The 25,601-nt window shown below is 45.7% G+C and overlaps 1 protein-coding gene across 1 annotated transcript in view; it reads right to left on the reverse strand.

The window, feature by feature from the left end:
• Nucleotides 1-1,691: 1,691 nt before the first annotated feature.
• Nucleotides 1,692-25,601, reverse strand: part of LOC138766646 (complement C4-B-like) — a 54,837-nt gene continuing 30,927 nt past the window's right edge. The window contains exons 23-41 of the mRNA XM_069944243.1: nucleotides 20,660-20,749; nucleotides 20,243-20,446; nucleotides 19,774-19,849; nucleotides 19,095-19,251; nucleotides 18,814-18,915; nucleotides 18,565-18,733; nucleotides 16,287-16,453; nucleotides 15,770-15,922; nucleotides 14,082-14,141; nucleotides 9,851-9,941; nucleotides 9,372-9,534; nucleotides 7,581-7,671; nucleotides 7,270-7,344; nucleotides 6,780-6,882; nucleotides 5,386-5,475; nucleotides 4,965-5,051; nucleotides 3,699-3,782; nucleotides 3,160-3,292; nucleotides 1,692-2,078 (exon numbers count right to left, since the gene is read on the reverse strand). Coding sequence (XP_069800344.1) covers nucleotides 1,937-2,078; nucleotides 3,160-3,292; nucleotides 3,699-3,782; nucleotides 4,965-5,051; nucleotides 5,386-5,475; nucleotides 6,780-6,882; nucleotides 7,270-7,344; nucleotides 7,581-7,671; nucleotides 9,372-9,534; nucleotides 9,851-9,941; nucleotides 14,082-14,141; nucleotides 15,770-15,922; nucleotides 16,287-16,453; nucleotides 18,565-18,733; nucleotides 18,814-18,915; nucleotides 19,095-19,251; nucleotides 19,774-19,849; nucleotides 20,243-20,446; nucleotides 20,660-20,749 — 2,237 coding nt within the window. The 3' untranslated portion in view covers nucleotides 1,692-1,936. The remainder of the gene's footprint in view (nucleotides 2,079-3,159; nucleotides 3,293-3,698; nucleotides 3,783-4,964; nucleotides 5,052-5,385; nucleotides 5,476-6,779; nucleotides 6,883-7,269; nucleotides 7,345-7,580; nucleotides 7,672-9,371; nucleotides 9,535-9,850; nucleotides 9,942-14,081; nucleotides 14,142-15,769; nucleotides 15,923-16,286; nucleotides 16,454-18,564; nucleotides 18,734-18,813; nucleotides 18,916-19,094; nucleotides 19,252-19,773; nucleotides 19,850-20,242; nucleotides 20,447-20,659; nucleotides 20,750-25,601) is intronic.

Below are 25,601 nucleotides of genomic sequence, written 5' to 3' on the forward strand. Positions count from 1 at the left end.
GTTCCTTTCTTTTTATAATGGACATCAATGGAAAAACTGCTTAAAACGCATGTATACAAATGCATGTTTTTCCATCCGTTTTTTTATTTTTTGCAAAAATGTATGAAAAATTTGGAGTGCGAAATCGTAGTGTGCTTAGGATGCTTAGAAAACTCATGTTACTCCAAGGCCCGTAGGAGTCCAATGGTTGCAGAACAGCCCTTGTTCCTTGCCTCTCTCTTCTGGTTTTTAAGGGAAGGTGTCACTTAAATTCTCTTTTACTGATTGGAGTCCGATACTAAAACAATGCTCTTTTATTCTAATCTGTTTCTATTTTCTGACTTTCATTTTTGGCGGCCATATTGCCTGGGCTGTTAACAGCATTTAGTGACACGCTTTACAGCAAGCCTCATGGACATAGACGACAATAGACAGACTCTGTCCCCTTGGACGAATGTGAAACATTACTGAGTGCGCTCTGTGACCTGTGAAGAGGTCATTCCGCAGGGAGCTGCTATTGTCTCCTCTATCTACTGGTGTCGCATGATGCTGCAATGCTGTACAGATCACTTTACAGCAGCCTCCTCTTATCACCACAGACACAAGCTTAGTTTTAGCCCCAGTGGTGAAAATAAAAACTGCAAGATATCAGGATTATTTTCTAATATTGATAGAAAAATGAATTTTCACCAAAAATTCTTAAAAAGTATGTATAACAAAAAACTTTATTTAAATTATGTCATTTTCTGATGACAAATTCCCTTTAACCAGTTCTCTCCCTCTCTGAGGCAGAATCAGCACTGTAGAAGCATTAGCTTGGATTGATTTATTGACAAAGCAAAGATGGCCCACACATAGTGCTCCATACTGTTATTAGCCCTTCTTGTACCACCACATTGTCGGTAGAACCTACCTATTGTTGTGATTTGTTCTCCCTTTGTGCCCCCATACTGTGATTAGTTTCCCTTTATGCCCACACTATGGGGGAGATTTATCAAACATGGTGTAAAGTGAAACTGGCTCAGTTGCCCCTAGCAACCAATCAGATTCCACCTTTCATTCCTCACAGACTCTTTGGAAAATGAAATGTGGAATCTGATTGGTTGCCGGGGGCAACTGGGCCAGTTTCACTTTACACCATGTTTGACAAATCTCCCCCAAAGTGTTTAGGCCTCACAGTGCAGTAAGCCTAACTCAGTGATATGGTACCTGCAACAGGAAGTGGAAGTCACTACCCCGTGTAGATTACAGGCCTGCAGCAGCCTGCTTTAAATGACATAGGTGTGTAACATAGGTTTCAACTGTGTGTGCATCTTAAAGGGGTAGTTCAGCAAAAAAAAAAAAAAAACTCAAGTCTTCCAGTACTTAGCAGCAGCTGACATGGACAGATGTGGCAGCAGAGAGCACTGTGTCAGACTGGGAAGAATACACCACTTTCTGCAGGACATACAGCAGCTGATAAGTACTGAAAGGATTGATATTCATAGAAGTAAATTACAAATCTCTGGCACTAGTTAATTATTTGAAAGAATTTTTTTTTATTCTAAACTACCCCTTTAAGGACACAGACACTGTAGAAAACAGAGCTTGTCAAGAGATCTGCTAACTATATGGATATGGATTTTACTTTTATCTATGAAATTTTTTTAATTTGGACCCAGAACATGTAGAAATCCCGGAGAACCTTGTATTTTAATTGACCACGCAAGAGATTTACTTGATTGTAAGTTTATTGAGGAAATTAAAGTATTGTAAAATAAAACATAAAAGAACATCTACAGCAATACTGATAGCGTAATGAGACAATGTATATTGGTCACACCACCATGTGGTCACACCATGCTACTACATGGTCGCACCATACAGCACGTGGTTACACTGTACCACCATGTAGTTACACCATGCTACCATATGGTTACACTATACCACCATGTAGTTACACCATGCTGCCATATGGTTACACCATACAGCCGTTTGTCCGGTAATCTTCCATAAAGTTGTTGATCTCTTTGCATGCGTTGCGGTAGCGGGTAGCCTTACACACCTGCGGTCCAGCCAGCTCCTCCACCCACGAGCTGCTTTCTAATAAGTATCTCATACTGAAGAAGAAAGTGATAAAAAAGATGATGAATCCAATATGTACATGAAAGGACGAGAAGAATATATATATTATAATATAAATAAGCTTCTTTAAAGGGGTACTCCGGTAAAAATCTTTTTCCTTCATATCAACTGGTTCCAGAAAGTTATATAGATTTGTATAATTTACTTCTATTTAAAAAGCAGCCAATCCCCATAGGAAACCTCTCTTGCTCTGGACAGTTCCTGACATGGACAGAGGTGGCAGCAGAGAGCACTGTGTCAGACTGGAAAGAATACACTACTTCCTGCAGGACATACAGCAGCTGATAAGTATGGGAAGACTGGAGATTTTTAAATAGAAGTAAATTACAAATCTATATAACTTTCTGACACCAGTTGATATGAAAGAGAAAGATTTTCGCTGGATAACCCCTTTAAGTTACTGCTGGAGGCCTCCACACTTCTTACTAGTGGAAGGTCCTGGTAGATCCACCACATTTTCATTGCAGGCTCCCCACCTATAAGTAAGAAGCCAACCTGGCATAGGCTCCTGTTCTCTAGGGGCCCCACAGCAACCACATGGGATTTCTTTTACAGTACGTACACCCTTAGGTAGAACACTGTAAAACAATAAGTTAAACTCCAGCAAAAATGTTCATCTTTCAAATGTAATGGTATTAGAAAGTTATATAGATTTGTAATTTACTTTTATTTAACAATCTCAAGTCTTCCAGTACTTATCAGCTGCTGTATGTCCTGCAGGAAGTGGTGTATTCTTTCCAGTCTGACACAGTGCTCTCTGCTGCCACCTCTGTCTCTGAGTAGTAGGAAATCCTCATAGAAAACCTCTCCTGCTCTGGACAGTTCCTGACATGGACAATGGTGGCAGCAGAGAGCACTTTGTCAGACTGGAGAGAATACGCCACTTCCTGCAGGACATACAGCAGATGGTAAGTACTGGAAGACTTGAGATCTTTAAACAGAATTAATTACAAATCTATATAAATTTTCAACGCTGGTTGGTTTGAAAAAATAAATAAAATAAAATCACCGGAGTACCCCTTTAATATACCGCCATCAGAGTAGGACACCACCTACCGTTCTTTCTCATCCTTAGTTTGCCCGTCTTGACCCATGATCAGATACTCCTTGTTGTTCGTTAGTCGCATTTTGCAGGATGAACGTTGATAGAAGTATCTGGTGTCTCCTTTACTGATCTTCTCATCTGAATCTGAAGGATGGAAATGGAAGGGAAGGATCAGTAAGAGGAGAGTCTATGGCTGTGGCCGTGTCTTCATTCATTGACGGCAAGCAGAAGATGTGAGAAGTAAAAGCATAGGGGGAGATTTATCAAACATGGTGTAAAGTGAAACTGGCTCAGTTGCCCCTAGCAACCAATCAGATTCCACCTTTCATTCCTCACAGACTCTTTGGAAAATGAAAGGTGGAATCTGATTGGTTGCTAGGGGCAACTGAGCCAGTTTCACTTTACAGCATGTTTGATAAATCTCCCCCATAAAGTATACTAGAATGGCTGGAAACCTGGTGGCACAGTGACCACTTCTTCATAGATTGTTGGACTATGTTGCCCACATGACCCCCCCCCCCCCATATGCCCGGCCATAGCGCCCACTTACGTCTCTGCAGAACCTCTTCAATATGAACCGTGTAGACGATAAAGGCGTCTTCCTCCCTTGTGTTCACCACATTCACACGATATCCTGGTATTTCGGAAGGAAGATGGCAATAAATGATGGAGTTTATTAATAACATATATAGCCTTGGCGTACGCATACAGCTTCCAGCGTGCCCTGACCAATGCACGTATTGGGTTTTCTTAAGACAACCCCTTTAAAGGGGAACTAGCAGCAGGGTAGACTAATCTAACCTGCTGATAGCCCCATAGTGACCACAGACGGCCAAGGGTGAAGGTATGTCTCCGCAGCGACATTCCTGTGCAGTTAGTATTTGAATCTTGGAGCACCATTATGAGCACTGCCCCACCCCCATCACGCCTAGATGGCCCACTCCTTCTAATAATAATCAATGGAGTGGATGGACTGGATCGGTGCTCTGGGGTTATTCTCCACACCAAGGAATACACTGCTAATTGTACGGGAACGGCACCGAGGAAGAAGGTAAGAGTCATAACTTCATCCTCTGTGCCCTGTGCGCATTTGGGGGCCATCAGCAGGTTGAATTTGTCTAACCTGCTGACAGTTTCCCTTTAAGGTTTAAAGGGAATCTGTCACTAGGTTTATTCTGCCTTAACTGAGGGCAGTATAAACTAGTGACAGAAATGCTGAACAGATCGTTTATTACTTCCATCATTCTGTTCAGCCGTTCTCCTAATATGCAGGAGAATAGGATTCTTGACACACCCCATGCCCCGCCCTCCAGCTGCTGGCTGACAGGTTACTCCCTATACACAGCATGAATAGATAACTGCCAATCAGCGGCTAGTGGGCGAAGTTTTCTGCTTCTCATGAATATCCAGGACTACTGAGCACATGCACATAATGGAGAGGACTACTTATTGTCTATGTTATTCAGGAGGATATCTCTGGATCAGCTGCACAGAACAGTGTAAGTGATACATCATCCTGTTCAGCTTCTCCATCAGGGCACCATAAACCTCCTGACAGAGTCTCTTTAATGATGTATCCCCTATCTACAGGATCGGAGGAGGGGGGACCACTGGATGATGCCCTCATAGGAATTGCCCATGCATGTGGTGCCCATGTTTTGCCATTGATGCCTGAGAAGTGACTGGTTTCGAAGGGGTCAGGGGTATGTGAGTAACAGTCGCTATAATTCAATACAATACATATTCAATGTAAATGTTCCAGACTATTTCCAGGGTCTTCCTCATATTCCCCCCTCTGCCCCATCACTCATCTTACCATACACCACTCTTGGGGTATAACAGGCAAAGTCTCGACGTTTGGTTCCTTTCGGTTCCAGAGAACGCTGCCTTCCGGGACAAGAACCTGTGTAGTAATAAGAAAGAACTGTCAACGTTTCCATCAGGGTTACATCTGATCACCAGAACATCCATTTTCCGGGGCCTTTCAAACCTTTACTGCTTTACTGTACAGACTGGGGCAGAATGATCTTTCTCTGAGCAGCAGCTAAATAGTAGGAAATTTCTAATAAAGACTATTTAGAAAGAACTAGAAACTAGAAAATCACAGCTGATTTGTTCCAAAAACAGCGCCCCTTCTGTCCTCAGTTTGAGTGTGGTATTGCAGTTCAGTACAATTGAGGTAAATGTACTAATGCCGCCATTGTAATATAAAGTGCTGCACCGGGCTGTGCACTTACCTTCTGCACACTGGCACACATCTCCGGTGCACAGCGTGCTTACCAGGCTGGGTTTATCTGGACCTCCATAGAACACTCTGCATTGAATCTCTGTGGGAAGACAATGTAGTACACAATGAACCTTTATGACAGTCAGATAGGAAACATGGAGGTAGACAGCAACAGAGCTGGCCATACTCTGATGGTTAAAGGCAGTGCCACTTATAAGCTCACTTTGATATACTGTAGATATAAAAAGTTCACTCACTTGGATACATCATTTTTTTTTGTTGTTTCTGTTATACTTCAGAGCTGTATTCCAAATTCTGAAGGTTTCATAGCACAAATGTAGTGTCCCACTATGGGTGGTTTTCTTTGCCTACACACACCCAGCTAAAACTAGTTCACTTAGGTGTCACAGCTAGGTTATGTAGCTGCTGTGCCCTACTCCAGCCACTAGGTGTCTCACTCCCCTTGTGCACAGCTGCAGTTAAAGCGTAACTGTCATTTTAGGGCCATTTTTCTGAAAACATTAAATATCAACAGTTCAAGCGATTTTAAGAAACTCTGTAATAAGTTTTATGTACTAAAAGAGTTTCCTTCTGGACTGAAAAAGCAATCTCCCAGCCTCCCACCTCACTTCAGATGAAGCAGGATTTCTGTCTCCATTATGTGGCTATGGAGAAGGGAGGGGCTGTTAGGAGTGACTGAGCATGGAGGATTTCTGCACAGCACAACACCCTGCAATCTTCTCTCAGTAAGTTCATAGATAAGCACTGACCTTTCTGACCCCAGAATCCGGCGTTTTAGGTGCCCAGAGAGTCTACAAACAGCTGACCTTCATGTCACCTCTTCCTGCTCCCTCATCTCCCTCAGCCCCTCCCCCCTTCATAGGCTTACAATGGAGAGAGCAGAGCCCGTCTTCACTGGCTTCTCTGTAATGAAGACGTGTTTGCCTGATAATGCACAGATAAGAAGTCAGGGGGGGAGGCTGGGAGATTGCTTCTTGAGTACAGAAGGAGGTTTTTTTTGGCTGATGAAACCTATTACAGAGTTTCTTAAAATCGCTTATACTACTGATTTCTGCAATAAAAAAAAAACATGACAGTTACGCTTTAAGGAAGGAAGGTTTAGCCTTCTACACACTCTCTAACACATTTCACCAGCAGAATAGTGACTGCAGCTCTGGGGTATAATACAGGATGTAACTCAGGATCAGTAATGTAATGTATGTACACAGTGACCCCACCAGCAGAATAGTGAGTGCAGCTCTGGGGTATAATACAGGATGTAACTCAGGATCAGTAATGTAATGTATGTACACAGTGACTCCACCAGCAGAATAGTGAGCGCAGCTCTGGAGTATAATACAGGGCCAGTATAAGATAAGTGACTCAGCTATTTATGTACCATACCTGGCTCATAGAAGTCATACAAAATGGCAGATGCTGGCTGCAGTGGGGAGATCTTCACTGTTTGGACAGCCTCGAAGGTCACACACTCTCTGTTTTGAGAGACCTACAACAAGAAGAGACATTAAAGTAAAGGAAACATTTGTCGGGATATATGATGGGAGAACATGGTGGAAGATATTGGAAGGACATGGATAAATGAAAACACGATTTTCCCCTTTTCAGGGTACGTGCACAATACGGAATCCTGACGGAAAACCCGTCGCGGATTCCGCAGCTCGCACCCGCTCACGGACTCTGATGGCTGTGCGCATTTTCGCCTCTGCCATAGACTCCACTCTATGCATGGGCGGATTCCAACGCCTGTCCAGAGAATGAACAGGTTTCGGGATTCCGTAGTGTGCACGTACCCTAACAAAGATTACTGATCCTTTTAAAAGCATGGATATAGCTGATCATGTATCTAGAGAGAAGCCATGTTTGTCCTTCAGACCTTATTGAAGTACATGATGAGTCTTCCGCCCTGGATCTCATAGTGACTGATGTAATCCTCAAGATCGCCCTTCAGCTGTAAGAAACAGAACAAGAATGAAGAATTCCCAGATAGTAACAGTGACACAATATACAATAATCATGTATGAGACATGACTAATAAATAAAGCTGACATTTTGATAATCCAGGACTATAACATATTACAATAGGCCATTAAGGCTAGTTCTGTAGGGGTCCGACCTTCGGGACCTCTGCAGCCCCTTTATTGTGCTGACCATCATTGGTGGCCTATATGCTATCTATGTAGTCACCTTGTCCAGATCTTGGGTGCTGGGCTGGAATCCACTGAGCATAGTGATATCTACAATCGCCATGCCGGATGTAGCAGGCTGGGATTTCCGCCTGCAAATAAAATTTGGTTGTAAGGGTTATGGAGGCCTTTTCCAAGTTCAAAATATTATGATAAAATATTAAGCTGAATGACAACTAATATGATCATCACTACAGATGTCACCCAAATTTCCATATCATTGCGAATGTGGACTTAAAGGGGGTGTTCCACCCAAGAGCTAAAAAATGAAATGCTCCCAAACCTAGCTTGTCTTACTCACCAAGTGCCCCTGAGTATTTTGAGCTCTCTCCTGTCTTTCTTGCTGCCGCCATCCCTGGGTTAAAAGTTTTTCTAAAAGCTGGTCTATGTCCAAGATGGCGCCGACCAGGAAACTACATTTCCCAGCAAGCATTGTTCCTCAGAGCCAATTTCCAAGCATCTGCCTCATCTAGTAATATCTGCCCATTACTGGATCAATCTGCTTCAGCTTTTCACTGAAAACAAAATATTTATCTATCTAGATTAGAAAGAGTAAGGTATGAAACAACAGTGTTTCCATGCCCCTATACTGCTCAGGAGGCTGTCACTATTCTGTTGTTTCCCCACCCCTTGGCCAGGTTCTCACTGATTGGTGTGATGTCAGTGGTGGGCAGGATTACCGATGAGGTGTTACAGCTTGCCTGGCAACATCAGAGACAGAGATCATGTGACTTTGGTCTCAGAGGGGAGGGGGAGCACAGAGGAGTGGAGACAAAGTGGACCAGAAAGTGAGGATTTTCTGCAGCTTCAGGGTGTGAGTCAGGGTGTGCTGCAGACAAACTGCCCAATTCATGTAACAGAAACCTATTACACACTAGCTTGGATTAAGAGTGGGGGTTGAACAGGGTTATTTTTTTCTTAAGTGGAGTACCCCTTCAAAGGAAACTTGACGTATTGAAAATGCACTTCAATTTCCAAGGATCGTGGTTTAGAGGAGGAGGATGTTATATAGTTTTGTGGGTAAATCGAATCAGTAGAACTTGGAATTTATTCATTTATACCTCTGTTCATTCTGTTACAAGTCCAGTGGGCGGGTAATGCTGCTGGATTACTTCCCGGCCAGCGGAGGGAGCTGTCCCTGATATATGCAGCAATCTGGAGGGAGACAGGACCCAGAAGAGACGTGCAGACATGTGCTGTGGGAAGCAGAGAGACCAGGGAGGGCAAATGGAGCTGATGCTTCCAGGAAGAAGGACACACAAAGAGCTGCACCCCCTCCCCCCCAACACTACTACTGCCCTCCAACTATAGTATCAACATCTACATACAGCTTTGGATTTGGCTGTCCAGGCATGATGGGAATTGTAGCTTTGCAACATCTGGTGCTCTAACAGCAGTAAAGCAACAGGAAAACTTCTATCATCATACAGGAAATGCTGTCAATCACAGAGAAGGACCGCCCACTGGACTCCTAAGCTCAGAAGGAGCAGAGATATAAATGAATAAATTGCAAGTTCTGCTGAATCTTTTCCCACAAAACTATATATCAATCCGCTCAGCTCCTCCAGCTCTATAACATGGTGACCACAGATCGGGCTGCATTTTCCATGAGAGGAATTATGGGAAATAAGAATGTAATGTAAGATGTCATATTCATGTTTTTTTAAAAATATTCTCCAATCTCGAGGCATATAGGGGTACAGTATGGATCCATACTGTACAGAGTCATGTGACTATATACCTGCAGTATAGACACTGTATATGGCAGCAGGAGACCAGTGGCCGCTCTTACCCCAGACACACTTCATACAGGACTTTCTCGTCCTTTGCTTTGGGCTGGGAGGCCTCTCTCCGAGCTCTGCTCCTCAGGTCATGCCACTCGATGTTCCTCCGGGGCTCATCAGCCATGGCCTCATCGCCATAGTCATAATCTTCATAATCTTTGGCTTCATCTTCTGCATGAGACAGGGTAATCTTAAGTGCTTTATAGCGCCATTCATGCTAAGGGGCTGTGTATGGTATTGCATCCTACTTGTATTTAAGGAAATGGAGCTGAGTTGCAGTACCATACACAACCTGTAGACAAGGGTGGCGCTGTTTCTTATCATTTATACCATTACTGATGATCGGCCCACTGCACCATAGAAATAACTAAATAACAATAATATCTTTATGCCTATGAAAAGTCCCACATCCAGCAAGCCAAAAGAGTCCGGTACTAGGTAAAAATACTGTCACCCATAGGTAATAGAAATCACATGAAGAACTCACCTGCATTAATGTTACCGTGCACTTTTATGGTAAGATCCAGCTGTGAGCAGGTGGTGTTCTCCACTTGGATAATGTTATACATCTTCAGGACCTGTCAGCAGATTAGAATGAAACATTAATGTGAGATATTGGATAGTACAACCTACAACCTATGCGAGGAGGCGTCCCATGTGTTTAAAGGGGCTGGTCACTTTATAGTAAAATAGTTCAACGTACAAGTATTAGTAAGTGTACTCACTGTATATACTAACAGCAGCTTCCTGTGTACTCACTGTATATACTAACAGCAGCCTCCTGTGTACTCACTGTATATACTAACAGCAGCATCCTGTGTACTCACTGTATATACTGACAGCAGATCCCTGTGTACTCACTGTATATACTAACAGCAGCTTCCTGTGTACTCACTGTATATACTGACAGCAGCTCCCTGTGTACTCACTGTATACTGACAGCAGCCTCCTGTGTACTCACTGTATATACTAACAGCAGCTTCCTGTGTATTCACTGTATATACTGACAGCAGCTCCCTGTACTCCCTGTATATACTAACAGCAGCACCCTGTGTACTCACTGTATATACTGACAGCAGCTCCCTGTGTACTCACTGTATAAACTGACAGCAGCTTCCTGTGTACTCACTGTATATACTGACAGCAGCTCCCTGTGTACTCACTGTATATACTGACAGCAGCTCCCTGTACTCCCTGTATATACTGACAGCAGCTCCCTGTGTACTCACTGTATATACTGATAGCAGCTCCCTGTGTACTCACTGTATATACTGACAGCAGCTCCCTGTGTACTCACTGTATATACTGACAGCAGCTCCCTGTGTACTCACTGTATATACTGACAGCAGCTCCCTGTGTACTCACTGTATATACTGACAGCAGCTTCCTGTGTACTCACTGTATATACTGACAGCAGCTCCCTGTGTACTCACTGTATATACTGACAGCAGCTCCCTGTGTACTCACTGTATATACTGACAGCAGCTCCATGTGTACTTACTGTATATACTGACAGCAGCTCCCTGTGTACTCACTGTATAAACTGACAGCAGCTTCCTGTGTACTCACTGTATATACTGACAGCAGCTCCCTGTATACTCACTGTATATACTGACAGCAGCTCCCTGTACTCCCTGTATATACTGACAGCAGCTCCCTGTGTACTCACTGTATATACTGACAGCAGCTCCCTGTGTACTCACTGTATATACTGACAGCAGCTCCCTGTGTACTCACTGTATATACTGACAGCAGCTCCCTGTGTACTCACTGTATATACTGACAGCAGCTCCCTGTGTACTCACTGTATAAACTGACAGCAGCTTCCTGTGTACTCACTGTATATACTGACAGCAGCTCCCTGTGTACTCACTGTATATACTGACAGCAGCTCCCTGTGTACTCACTGTATATACTGACAGCAGCTCCATGTGTACTTACTGTATATACTGACAGCAGCTCCCTGTGTACTCACTGCATATACTGACAGCAGCTTCCTGTGTACTCACTGTATAAACTGACAGCAGCTCCCTGTGTACTCACTGTATATACTGACAGCAGCTCCCTGTGTACTCACTGTATATACTGACAGCAGCTCCCTGTGTACTCACTGTATATACTGACAGCAGCTCCCTGTACTCCCTGTATATACTGACAGCAGCTCCCTGTGTACTCACTGTATATACTGACAGCAGCTCCCTGTGTACTCACTGTATATACTGACAGCAGCTCCCTGTGTACTCACTGTATATACTGACAGCAGCTCCCTGTGTACTCACTGTATATACTGACAGCAGCTCCCTGTGTACTCACTGTATAAACTGACAGCAGCTTCCTGTGTACTCACTGTATATACTGACAGCAGCTCCCTGTGTACTCACTGTATATACTGACAGCAGCTCCCTGTGTACTCACTGTATATACTGACAGCAGCTCCATGTGTACTTACTGTATATACTGACAGCAGCTCCCTGTGTACTCACTGCATATACTGACAGCAGCTCCCTGTGTACTCACTGTATATACTGACAGCATCTTCCTGTGTACTCACTGTATATACTGACAGCAGCTCCCTGTGTACTCACTGTATATACTGACAGCAGCTCCCTGTGTACTCACTGTATATACTGACAGCAGCTCCATGTGTACTTACTGTATATACTGACAGCAGCTCCCTGTGTACTCACTGTATAAACTGACAGCAGCTTCCTGTGTACTCACTGTATATACTGACAGCAGCTCCCTGTATACTCACTGTATATACTGACAGCAGCTCCCTGTACTCCCTGTATATACTGACAGCAGCTCCCTGTGTACTCACTGTATATACTGACAGCAGCTCCCTGTGTACTCACTGTATATACTGACAGCAGCTCCCTGTGTACTCACTGTATATACTGACAGCAGCTCCCTGTGTACTCACTGTATATACTGACAGCAGCTCCCTGTGTACTCACTGTATAAACTGACAGCAGCTTCCTGTGTACTCACTGTATATACTGACAGCAGCTCCCTGTGTACTCACTGTATATACTGACAGCAGCTCCCTGTGTACTCACTGTATATACTGACAGCAGCTCCATGTGTACTTACTGTATATACTGACAGCAGCTCCCTGTGTACTCACTGCATATACTGACAGCAGCTTCCTGTGTACTCACTGTATAAACTGACAGCAGCTCCCTGTGTACTCACTGTATATACTGACAGCAGCTCCCTGTGTACTCACTGTATATACTGACAGCAGCTCCCTGTGTACTCACTGTATATACTGACAGCAGCTCCCTGTACTCCCTGTATATACTGACAGCAGCTCCCTGTGTACTCACTGTATATACTGACAGCAGCTCCCTGTGTACTCACTGTATATACTGACAGCAGCTCCCTGTGTACTCACTGTATATACTGACAGCAGCTCCCTGTGTACTCACTGTATATACTGACAGCAGCTCCCTGTGTACTCACTGTATAAACTGACAGCAGCTTCCTGTGTACTCACTGTATATACTGACAGCAGCTCCCTGTGTACTCACTGTATATACTGACAGCAGCTCCCTGTGTACTCACTGTATATACTGACAGCAGCTCCATGTGTACTTACTGTATATACTGACAGCAGCTCCCTGTGTACTCACTGCATATACTGACAGCAGCTTCCTGTGTACTCACTGTATAAACTGACAGCAGCTCCCTGTGTACTCACTGTATATACTGACAGCAGCTCCCTGTACTCCCTGTATATACTGACAGCAGCTTCCTGTGTACTCACTGTATAAACTGACAGCAGCTTCCTGTGTACCCCATAAAGCTAAAATCAGGCTGTGCTGCCCTGCTCTTTGGTGTTTTTGTGCATAAAATGGCTGACATTAAGGAGCATGTGACCATGCCCCCAGTGTCCACCACTGAGCCTTTATATGTCTATGGAAGACACAGGGGGTGGGGCATGGTCACATGCTCCTTCATGTCGGCCATCTTATGGAAGGAAACAAAACAGAGCAGGGCAGCCTGGAGGAGGGGAGTCTGATTTTAGCTCTATGAAGTATACAGGGAGCCGTTGTCAGTATATACAGTGATTACACTTACTAATACTGTACACTGAACTATATTACTACAAAGTGGCCAACCCCTACATTTTTGTCCATATAATGCACATTCACTACCACTAGCTGCAGTGTTCTCTGTTTCATGCCAGCTCCGCTGCATCCATACACTTTATGGCCGGGTTCACACTGCGTATAACACTGGCCATTCTGTGACCCGGACGGGTCACAGAATGGTCGGTGTTGCTGACGATCATCCCGGCCAGTACTGCAGTACCGGCCGGATGATCTTCATTTCTGGAAAATTTGAGCCTGTACCATCTCTACTTACTGGGAGGGCTATGTAATAGTCCTCAGGGAACAGTCAATGCAAGTTTATCATACAGGAGATTCTAATTGCTGGTGGTGATCCCATTCAGAGCACAGAAACACATTTAATTTCCAGGGGGGTCACTATAAGACCACATGATCCAACCAAAGAAATGTATTTTCAGATAGAAAGGATCGATAAAATGAGATAATAATACTAGCTGATACAGACCCTGTCCATGTACCCTATTAGCTAAGGAGGGACCTCAGCTTGGGAGCTCCCTGAGCCTAAAGTGCGTCTTCCATTCCTGCTCTACATGCCGCCTATGCCTTGGAATACTCGCTATATAACAGGTTTTCCATACTCACCTTTAAGACTCCGGTTCCTTGTCCAGTCATTCTCACTCTGAACTTAGTTCCCATTGATCTCTACAAAACAGAGAATAAAGACTGTGTCATATGTTACTTGTGTTAGTGCCGGACCCTTCGGGACCCTGTTGTATTATAGGCCCGATGTAGGCTGGAACTTAACAAAATAAGCTAATAAAAAAAAAACAAACAACAACTATTAGAGATGTTCTGTCCATCCATGTGACCTCTGCAGCCAATCACTGGCCTCGCAGCTCTCCTGCTGTACATGCTGACACCAGTGATAGGCTGCAGCAGTCAAGTAGACGTCCATGTGACCACTGCAGCCAATCACTGGCCTCGCAGCTCTCCTGCTGTACATGCTGAGACCAGTGATTGGCTGCAGCAGTCGAGTTGATGTATGGCGCCTCATTGTTCCATGAAAAAGAAAAAGCTGGCGGGGTAGGTAGGTTTGTAATAGTTGTTTTTCCACTTTATAATATTTCCTGGACAAGCTGTTTAGTGGGTTGTATAAGATTAGAAAAACATTGTTCCTTCCCTATAGAAATTGTACCCTATGTACATTGTAGTGAAAATCTATACCAACTAGTAGCTGCCGTAGGTTTCTGAGTTGGCACACGGACACAGATTTGGCGTATTTTGCTCTATTGCCATAGGGCGATTTTGACACTGAGCGATAATCTGCCCAATCAGGCCGATTCAGCAGATTATCGCTCCATGAAATAAAGACAATGATCAGCTGAAGGGCCGATCATCTCCTGATTGTTGTCTTTTAAACATGTTTAGAAATCATCAGCCACCGGCCTTGCATCGCTATGTGTAGGGGTGCATGGACGACGGCGGACGACAGTGTAAAAATAATAAAGTTTATAATTCCCTATAGTCCCCTGGTGTCCTGATGCCTTTTACCCGTGTTCCGTGTTCCACGCTCCCTGCTTACATTTCTGGACCCATTTATTTAGTGGGAGGCTGCTCAGCCAATCACTGGTTACGGCGATGTCCCATCTCGGCCAGTGATTGGCTGAGCAGTCGGTCACTTCAGAGACCGGGCCAGAAGCATCAGCGGTGAGCAGGGAACACAGGTAAAGAGCAACAGGACACCGAGGGAGAATAGGTATAAAGTATAAATTATTATTATTTATATAAAAAGCAAGGGCTGCACGGACTTTCATAACGATATATATATATATATATATATATACATACAGCCCTTGCTGCACGATTATCAAGCTGTGTATAGGCTCAGTAAGCGAGCGCTGATCTAGCGGATCGGCGCTCGATTACAGGGAAATGTTGGGCCATCTAATGTGGCCCTTAAATGGGCACTGTTGCCAACAAAACATTTTGATCTGTCATATCAAATGTTTTTATCAGTCGGGGTCGGAGTGTCCAGACCATGACCAGTCAGGAGAACAAGTCCACACTCGGAACGTACTTTCCCGGCCCTTTGTCACGTGACTGATAGCCACATAATGTAAGTGTATGGGGCCATCCGGATCAGTGGGGAGAGAGGTGCACATTATCATGTGTCTCCCTGCTCGTCTGAACACTCTGACCCTGACCGATAAAAACTTTTGATTTGGCAAAACTTATTTTTTGGCGTAGTGACGTAGAAAAATCTTGGTCTGAAAAACTTTCACTCTCATCCTTCTTCCCCCACTCATAAACCATCCATCCTCGTCCCTCACCAGCTCCTCCTGAGAGCTCTCCCCGCTCCGCAGTCGTATATGCTGCCTCAGGGATCTCTCCAGAGAGTTGACTTCCACCAGTAATTCATCCTCATCACTTGTGTCAGTCTTGATCCAATATTCAGAGAGAGCTTCCAGCGCCATCACCGTGTCCTGAGGAAGAAAGAAGAAACTGTATACGTAAATCTCTCCCGATGCTGCAGGTTTTTGCTTTACATCACCGATTTCCAAGAGCCATAACAATTTTTCATCAACGCAGCTGTATGAGGGGGTATTGAATGTAGTCGCTCTCCCCTTTGGCTTTTCGATGGGACTCCTGAATATGGGCTTTATACACAGTATTATATGGGTGTAATATGGGGAGCAAGAGTAGAAGGATCTGCTGTAATGTAAGGCCCGCTCTGCCCAGCAGGGAACTATACTGGCTCATGTGTGACACTTATGCTCCATGCCAACCTTCTCCACCCTGTCACTACCAAACCAACTTCTGTACGACTATGTATGACCATAGTCTAACCTGCGTAGATTTGAATCCTCCGCCATAGTTCCCTTGCTCTGATAACCAGACGTACATCTTTTTGGCGCTGGGCAGATCTTCTTGGAGCAGCGCAGTAAGTAATGCATACGATGTGGTTTCCACAGCAAGTGCGGTCCCCACAGGTCCAAAGTGAATAGTGTTCTTAACTATGATGAAAAAATTTTTTCAAAATCAATTATTAACATTTCACTGTATCGCCCCAAAGGTTGGAGGAGACTTTTCGGGCAGCTTTACAATCCTGCATATTTTTTTTACTATGCTTGTGTACTGTTGCTGGGACTGCCATGGGAACTCAGCCCTGTTACAGTGACCAATGGAACTGGGGTGGGTAAGTGTATAGGATACCAATGTGTGCATGTGTGTGTTTATGTTTTTGTGTTGTGTGTACAGTATGTTTGTGTTTACATTCTGTGTGTCTGTGCAGTGTGTGTGTGTACAGGGTGTATCCTTGTGTGTGTGCAGCTTGTGCGTATGTGTGCAATGTGTGTGGGGGATGTATGTGCAGTGTGTGTGCATATGTGTGCAGTGTATGTGTGTGTGCATGCAGCATGTGTGTAGGGTGTATGTGTGGTGTCGCCCCACTGGGAGGCACAACCGGTCACTTGCCAGATGGTGAGGTGTGACACCACCTCTCTGGTGGTTAGTCGGAATATAGCTGACATTTTAGGTTGTCGTGACGCCAGTGCTGGTTGGGCACACCAGTATGGTGGCACACCTGCTTTTATTTTAGATAGGCTGGCTATACCCTTTCCCCTGTGGTCGGTGACCTGCCGGGATGTGAGGGGGTCCCTTGGGTGCTTATCACGGTGGTCTAGAGTGGAGTTGTGATCAACCCGGTCTATTGGTACCACCACCCACAGAAAGGGGAGATGACCCAAGGAAGATGCAATGGCTGTGTAGGTGCTTGGTGAATAACCACTGAGTCCAGTTAAAATAAATAAACTCGTCTTTACTGCAGGAAGGCTTAATACAGTAATATACAATAGGATCTTGACTTGATAATATACTTTAATCTTTAGTGACATGACCTGTGCTGAGAGCTTGTAAAGTAGTACAGCCGTGCTGACTGAGTTGCGTGCTGAGAGGTAGAAGAGGTTCAGAGAAGTAGAGAGGAGGAGAGGTGTTGAGAGAGTCCCAACCCAATGTAGTACTGTGCTGTGCTGGAACTTTAAAAGGAGAATAAGTAGAATACTTGAGAGTAGAGAGAATACTTGTGCCTATGTTTTGACTCTTTGTTTGCACTACCTATTGCCCACCAGTGTTTGACGACCCGTCCTAGAGGGTGACACAAGCCCCAGACCTTGTTACCTGGGTTGAGCAGAGTGGTCAGAGTTCTCTGATTACACCCGCACTGCGAAATAGAGTATGTAGGCTTCTAGCAACTTTGCTCTATCCAGATCAGTTCCTCTTTCTTTAGGATACTGTCCTGCACTTTTAGACTGGTTCTCGGCTTGGGCTGGGGTGATCCCTGACTTGTCCTCTCTAAGTGTGCGTTCAGCACTACATAGTGTATAAAAGTGCAGCTTTCAAGAAAAGAGTGTTAAGGTGTCCCATGTGCATCTGTCCTCCACAGAGACCAACCCAAATCATTCCACAGGGGATCTGGCATAAGCCAGGGCCCTAATTTGCTACTGCAGGGACTGTTCTGGCTTACGTCCTTCCTCTACCAAAGCCAGAGTAAGACTCACTAAGGTGTGGCCACACTTCCTCTCCCCCATGTGACTTACTTCCACAGCATCTGTAACGTGTGCTGTGAGTGGGTGAGAAGAGAGTGCAAGAGAAAGAGGATAGAGATAGGAAGAAGAAAAAAAGAGCTCCCATTGGTGCACAGGTCCTAGAAACAATAACCCTTTAGTTACTTTCAGCTGTGCAATAGTTAGGTACACAATATACATACTAGCGACATCTAGTGGCAAAACTTAGGTACTACTTCATTACCACTTTTACTTTGAAGTACAGACTTTTGCGAGGGGTGTAAAGACAAGAAACACCTGTGGTGGGACACCACATATGTACAATGTGTGGTGTGGAGCATGTTTGTGTGCAGCTATATCTACCTCTATCACAACAGAAAATCCCAGCACACTGAACAACAATGAGCAGCTTTATCCATATCCAATTAACAGTTTGTTAAAAAAAAAAAAAAAATTATATGTATATACAGTATATATATATATATATATATATATATATATATATATATATATATATAAAAACACACTGTGAGTGTTGCTGGCACAGTGAGTGAGCTACTTACTGCGATCATCCTGTGCAGTAAACAGGAGTTTGTTGTATGCCATGTCCTTCAGCATGGAGTCGCTAGAAGCAAGATTAAGAGCATAGGCAGTGACAGCCAAGGGGTACGGCTCTTTGACATTCTGCAGTGTAGAGCGGAGGTAGTCTATGGCTTTGGCAATACTGCTTCTCTGTAAGTGATAGAAAGATACTATGTTGTTCATACATACATGAGGAAGATGGAGACATAAGGTGATGAAACCTAGCATACCACTTTGGTGTCATCCTCAGGCATGGCATCCTTGGCATGATGGAGAGCCACCAACACGTAGGCAGTAAGGGACACATCTGCCGTCTTCCTCGCAATACCACCCTGTGCAGAAACCATTGCAATAGTAAGCTCTTTTAATAAAGACTATGTAGATTGATCCAGTGCCATGATGCAGGAAATATATCCTCATACAGGTATTAGTACAATGGCTGGAAATGTTATGTGAAGAGGAAGAAGCAATAGAAGACAGAGTGTAGGTCAAGCGTCCAGGTCCTGGTTACCATCATATCTTGGTGGATGACTGTATTGGTCTCCAGGAAAGCTCCCGTGTTACTCTGTTTAGTGGTGAGGTATAGGGCAGATTTGCGAATTTCTTCCACGTCCACATCAATATATTTACGACAGAGGGACATGACTTTAACCACAAAAGCCGTCAACCTAGAACGTAACAATCGTTGTTTATGTAGACTACCGGACATCCACTACACATCTTATGCAGGTGTTAGCAAAAGTCTGGGCTATTCCAGAAGGATATCCAAACCCTGGTATATGGATAACCACTGATGTATAGGACAAGTAGTATCGGGCCAAAATGGCCAGAATCCATCTCACCAAATTCCACACCATTGTCGGACTGGGGTATCTGGGGCCCACCAGAGAAAATGATCTTGGGGGCCACCAATGAAGAACCAGTAAGAAACGACATGTCCGTCAGTGTTAGTGCAGGTTCTAAAGCTGGGGGCTCTCCAGTCCTTTGGTGGGCCAGTCCGATACTCCCATCAATGCTCACAAACTGGATTACAGATGTCATATAAGACCTGATGTCACCTCATTTTGTCCCTTTAAGAAACTCAAAGCTGCAATGGTTGGATGTAAGCAAAGCCTGCATCCTAATAAAAGAGAAATATAGAGAACTCTTGGCAAATAAACTATAATTGAGTGAAGATGTTTCCAACTTACCAAGTACTGCTGGGTGTTTTCAGCCATGCGCCATAGGATCCATCTGTCTTCCTGTACTGCAATATCCGGGCGTATCCTGGGGGCAGAACAACAGTCTATTTGTGCCATGGAGACACCATTTATAGAGTTTGTAGTAGATACCATGGAGCTTTATGTTCTCCTTAGGGTCCACCAACATGGAGAACAAACAATACAGTAAAAACACATCTCTCGGATGATCCCACCACCAATCTGACTGGTAAGAATGACAGGATCTCCTATGGTTTGATTCTTCAGTGTCCGTCCTCTTGACAAAGTTTGTAATGGGGTTCGGAAGTGCAGAATTCGCCAAAAAGTTATAAGTTGGTTGGGGAATATTATGGGGAAAAAACGTTCTCCAGTAGAAGAAGTTGTGATGGCCACAGATGGTTGAACGGGGTTTGAAACGTTTGATTTCGTACAGTATGTATGTATATAATGCAACACTTACCATTTGCCATGTTCTCCAGCCCCACGTCCTTGCGGTCAGGTGGCAGCAGCGTCCACTTATTTGTTTGATCCAGGTAGCGCAGTGCATAGACCCCCGGAGCGGTGGAAATCATAGTTTGCTCAGCACAACCAAATGGAACACGGATGAGTCTACTAACCCCGTCACTACTCAGGGTGACGTTTATGGTGTTCATGGGGGAGTCCACTGTGGTAGGAAATAAAACACAAGGCGTAGCAAAAAGTTTTAGGAGAAAACCGAGGCGGGAGGATATAACATTATGTGACGTTCATGGTCACTTCCACCTCAATGTACATCGGGCCTGAGAAGTGACAACCAAAAAGGTGCACGGAGTGGGTGTCACAATAGTTGTGAACTACATAACACCATCAATGATAGAACGATTGCTGCTCTACTCACCACTTATCAGGATACTGGAGCGGAAATCTCCATCAGGAATCATATTAGACGGCAGCCTCTCATCCACCGTGATCTCACTTCTTGATTTGACTGCAAGATGCATGATGACAATGACGATGGAAAACATGCCTTAAAGGGGTTTCCCAACTTGCAGTTGGCATGGCGGTGATCATGTACGACCTGCTGCTCCTTTCTAATAGGGGAGTCGGCTCTCTGTTCTCAAGGAGGGGACAGCAGGCAGTGGACAGGTATACAGAGGACAGGGGGCAGTGATGGGTGAGTATACAGAGGACAGGAGGCAGTGATGGGTGGGCATACAGAGGACAGGAGGCAGTAATGGATGGGTATACAGAGGACAGCAGGCAGTGATGGGTATACAGAGGACAGGAGGCAGTGATGGGTGGGTATACAGAGGATAGGGGGCAGTGATGGGTGGGTATACAGAGGACAGCAGGCAGTGATGGGTGGGCATACAGAGGACAGGAGGCAGTAATGGATGGGTATACAGAGGACAGCAGGCAGTGATGGACGGGTATACAGAGGACAGGAGGCAGTGATGGGTGGGTATACAGAGGACAGGGGGCAGTGATGGGTGAGTATACAGAGGACAGGAGGCAGTGATGGGTGGGCATACAGAGGACAGGAGGCAGTAATGGATGGGTATACAGAGGACAGCAGGCAGTGATGGACGGGTATACAGAGGACAGGAGGCAGTGATGGGTGGGTATACAGAGGACAGGGGGCAGTGATGGGTGAGTATACAGAGGACAGGAGGCAGTGATGGGTGAGTATACAGAGGACAGGAAGCAGTGATGGATGGGTATACAGAGGACAGGAGGCAGTGATGGACGGGTATACAGAGGACAGGAGGCAGTGATGGGTATACAGAGGAAAGGAGGCAGTGATGGACGGGTATACAGAGGACAGGAGGCAGTGATGGGTATACAGAGGACAGGAGGCAGTCATGGACGGGTATACAGAGGACAGGAGGCAGTGATGGGTATACAGAGGAAAGGAGGCAGTGATGGACGGGTATACAGAGGACAGGAGGCAGTGATGGGTATACAGAGGACAGGAGGCAGTCATGGACGGGTATACAGAGGACAGGAGGCAGTGATGGGAATACAGAGGACAGGAGGCAGTGATGAATGGGTATACAGAGGACAGGAGGCAGTGATGGACGGGTATACAGAGAACAGGAGGCAGTGATGGATGGGTATACAGAGGACAGGAGGCAGTGATGGGTATACAGAGGAAAGGAGGCAGTGATGGACGGGTATACAGAGGACAGGAGGCAGTGATGGGTATACAGAGGACAGGAGGCAGTGATGGACGCGTATACAGAGGACAGGAGGCAGTGATGGACGGGTATACAGAGGATAGGAGGCAGTGATGGATGGGTATACAGAGGACAGAAGGCAGTGATGGACGGGTATACAGAGGACAGGAGGCAGTGATGGACGGGTATACAGAGGACAGGAGGCAGTGATGGACGGGTATACAGAGGATAGGAGGCAGTGATGGATGGGTATACACAGGACAGGAGGCAGTGATGGACGGGTATACAGAGGATAGGAGGCAGTGATGGATGGGTATACACAGGACAGGAGGCAGTGATGGATGGGTATACAGAGGAAAGGAAGCAGTAATTGATGGGTATACAGAGGACAGGGAACATGATTGGACAGTGTGGACATGTCACTGGAGATGTGTTCGAGGGGGTGTACATCTCACCTAGGCTGATGCGTAGTGTGAGGTGGTAAGTCCAGGAGGGATCTGTTGCTCAGCAGTGCTATGCTGCTGAGTTATTATTTATTTTTACCGGGCCTGGATTTACTGGAATGGTGGATAGGTTGGGAGTGGGATCTGCCATTCCCTCCCCCTCGATCCACTGTGGGTTTTGGAATCAGGTGAGCTCTGATCCCAATCAGCCTGAGAAGGCAAAAGGTGTGTTCAGTGTGCAGGAGAGTCTCTCAGACAGGAGTGAACAGCCTGTATGGTGTGTTCGCTGGGAGCTGGGGCTTATGCACACCCTGCAATATTACCTGCCAAGTGAAGTGACAGAGAGGTAACCTGTTGTATTAGTAAGCGCCCAGACGGGCAGGACTTTTTGTTTTGTTTATTCTCACTGCACGGTGTTGCTGTATTTACGTTGCTGGACCGTTTATGCTACAAATAAACACCAAAGCTGTTTTTAAGTCCAAGTTTGCTGCCTGAACTGTGTCCTAACACACCATCCCCCGGGAAGATCCCTACAATTGGTGGAGGATGCGGGCAAAACGGTTGCTAGGGGCAACGGTGTGCATCAACTTGGCTACAGCTGCTTATGTCCTGGGTGAAGGCTGCGGCTTCACTCCAAAAGCAGCCAAGCAACATGGAGGAGATGATGAAGCAGCTAATGCAAGTGAGTCTGCAACAGCAGCAGGCTAATATGCAGCAACAACAGGCTCTGACAGACGCTAACCTACGCCATGAGCAAGCGATGGCTCAACAACAGAGACTTATTGAGCACCTGATAGCAAAGCAAGAGGCGTCTGCAGGTGCTAATCCCCAGCTGGTGGCAGCAGCCGCGCCAGAGACTTTGTCTGTGAGAAGAGCCGTGCAGCGTGCGCTGCAAAAGATGACTGCTGATGATGATATTGAGGCCTACTTAACTGTCTTTGAGCGTGTGGCTGAGAGAGAGAAGTTACCCTCCACTGAGTGGGCAGAAGTGATTGCGCCTTATTTAACAGGCGAACCTCAAAAGGCCTATTATGACCTCAGTGAGCAAGAGGTCAAGGACTATCCTCGGCTAAAAGCAGAGATACTCGCCCGACTAGGAGTTACTGCTGCTGTCCGTGCCCGGAGGGTCCGCAACTGGAGCTACAGTCTGGACAAGTCAGCGAGGTCCCAGATGTACGACCTGATTCATTTGGCAAGAAAGTGGTTGGAGCCAGACACCTCTACTCCTGCCCAGATCCTAGAGAGGGTCGTGATGGATCGCTACCTCCGCGCACTTCCTGCTGATCTGCAACGCTTGGTGGGACAAGGCGACCCTAGGAGTGCCGACGAACTCGTCAGCCTTGTGGAGAGGTTCCAGGCGACCGAGGACTACCTCCGTGATGTTCCTGCAGCACCGTCACCTCCCCGGAGTGCCAGACCTGTGCCTTCAGCTGGTAAGAGACTTCCATCTATTGGGGGAGTGTGGAGGGGTGCTGATAGAGGGAAGAGCGCTCAGGAGGTGTCTCAGGGGCAAAAGACTGGTGGTGGTCCCCGGTGGCTAAGTGGCCCTAAAAAGGACTCCCTGCCAAGGAGACCAGGCCCTATCCAGTGCTGGAGATGCCATGAGACGGGACATGTGTCTGCCCATTGCCCTCTTACCACTGAGCCCATGGAGTGTGACGCTAGCCGGCGTCAGTCGCTATTTGCGGAGCCGTCTTTTGTTGCAGTCACTGGACTAGAGACTGAACCACAAGTCTGCAACATTACTGTAAATGACTTTCCTGTTAAGGCGTTGCTGGACTCAGGAAGCCTTGTCACCCTGGTGCATGCCAGCCTGGTGACTGGGGACTTTGTGCCAGCAAGACATATGAGCGTCGTGTGCATACATGGTGATACAAAGGTTTACCCTATAGTACTGGCTAATGTCGGGACTGAACTAGGCGCTGTACAATATGAAGTGGGTGTGGTTAAAAACCTTATGCATAATGTGATATTGGGGCGTGATTTTCCTTTGTTCTGGGCTCTATGGGGAAAACAACAATCCCCTGAAAGGAGTGAGGAGACCCCTAAGTCTATTGCATTACCCACGGTAAATGATAAAAATGTACAGGATGAAAATGATGCTTTTCCTTTGCAGGTCCTGGCTGGTGAGGAAGAGGCTCCTCCCACTGCGCAGAATGTTCCAGACTTAGAGGTGTCTAGGGATAATTTTGGTACTGCACAATTACAGGACCCCACTCTCAAAAATGCTAGAGAGCAGGTCACTGTTATGAACGGGGTACCTCAGGAGCCAGAAGCTGAGAGAAAATTTCCACATTTTTCTATGACTAATGATCTCTACTATAGAGTCACTAGGATTAATGATGAGGTGGTGGAACAGCTTCTGGTGCCTAAGTCGTACCGGCGTCAGGTACTCGACATGGCCCATAATCATGTCCTTGGGGGACACTTGGGGACAGATAAAACACAGGAGAGAGTCCTCCAGAGGTTTTATTGGCCTGCGATTTATGCTGACATAAAAAAATACTGTGAGTCGTGCCCCACATGTCAGCTTAGCGCTCCAGTGTCGCATTTTCGCAGTCCTTTGGTCCCACTCCCCATCATAGAGGTACCTTTTGACCGGATCGCAATGGACTTGGTGGGCCCCATTGTAAAGTCGGCTAGGGGACACCAGTACATTCTAGTTGTGTTGGACTACGCGACCCGCTATCCTGAGGCTGTACCCCTAAGAAACACTGCCTCTAAAACAATTGCACGGGAATTGTTTTATATGTTTTCCAGGGTGGGGATCCCCAAGGAAATCTTGACCGACCAAGGTACCCCATTTGTGTCAAAGGTAATGAAAGAGCTATGCAAACTGTTTAAAATCTCACACCTACGAACCTCTGTATATCACCCACAGACAGACGGGTTAGTGGAGAGGTTTAATAAAACCCTGAAACATATGTTAAAGAAAGTAGTGGAAAAAGATGGTCGGGATTGGGATCACTTACTACCTTACCTGATGTTTTCTATTAGGGAAGTACCCCAAGCGTCCACAGGGTTCTCTCCCTTCGAATTAGTCTATGGTCGTCACCCTAGGGGTTTGTTGGATATAGCGAAAGAGACATGGGAAAGTGAGTCCACCCCATACAAGAGTGTTATAGAGCATGTAGCACAAATGCAGGACCGTATAGCCACTGTAATGCCCCTAGTAAGGGAACACCTCCAGAGGGCGCAAGAGGGCCAAAGCAGAATTTAC

Source organism: Dendropsophus ebraccatus, chromosome 10, assembly GCF_027789765.1.
Source record: "Dendropsophus ebraccatus isolate aDenEbr1 chromosome 10, aDenEbr1.pat, whole genome shotgun sequence".
In the NCBI taxonomy this organism is placed as follows: Eukaryota; Metazoa; Chordata; class Amphibia; order Anura; family Hylidae; genus Dendropsophus; species Dendropsophus ebraccatus.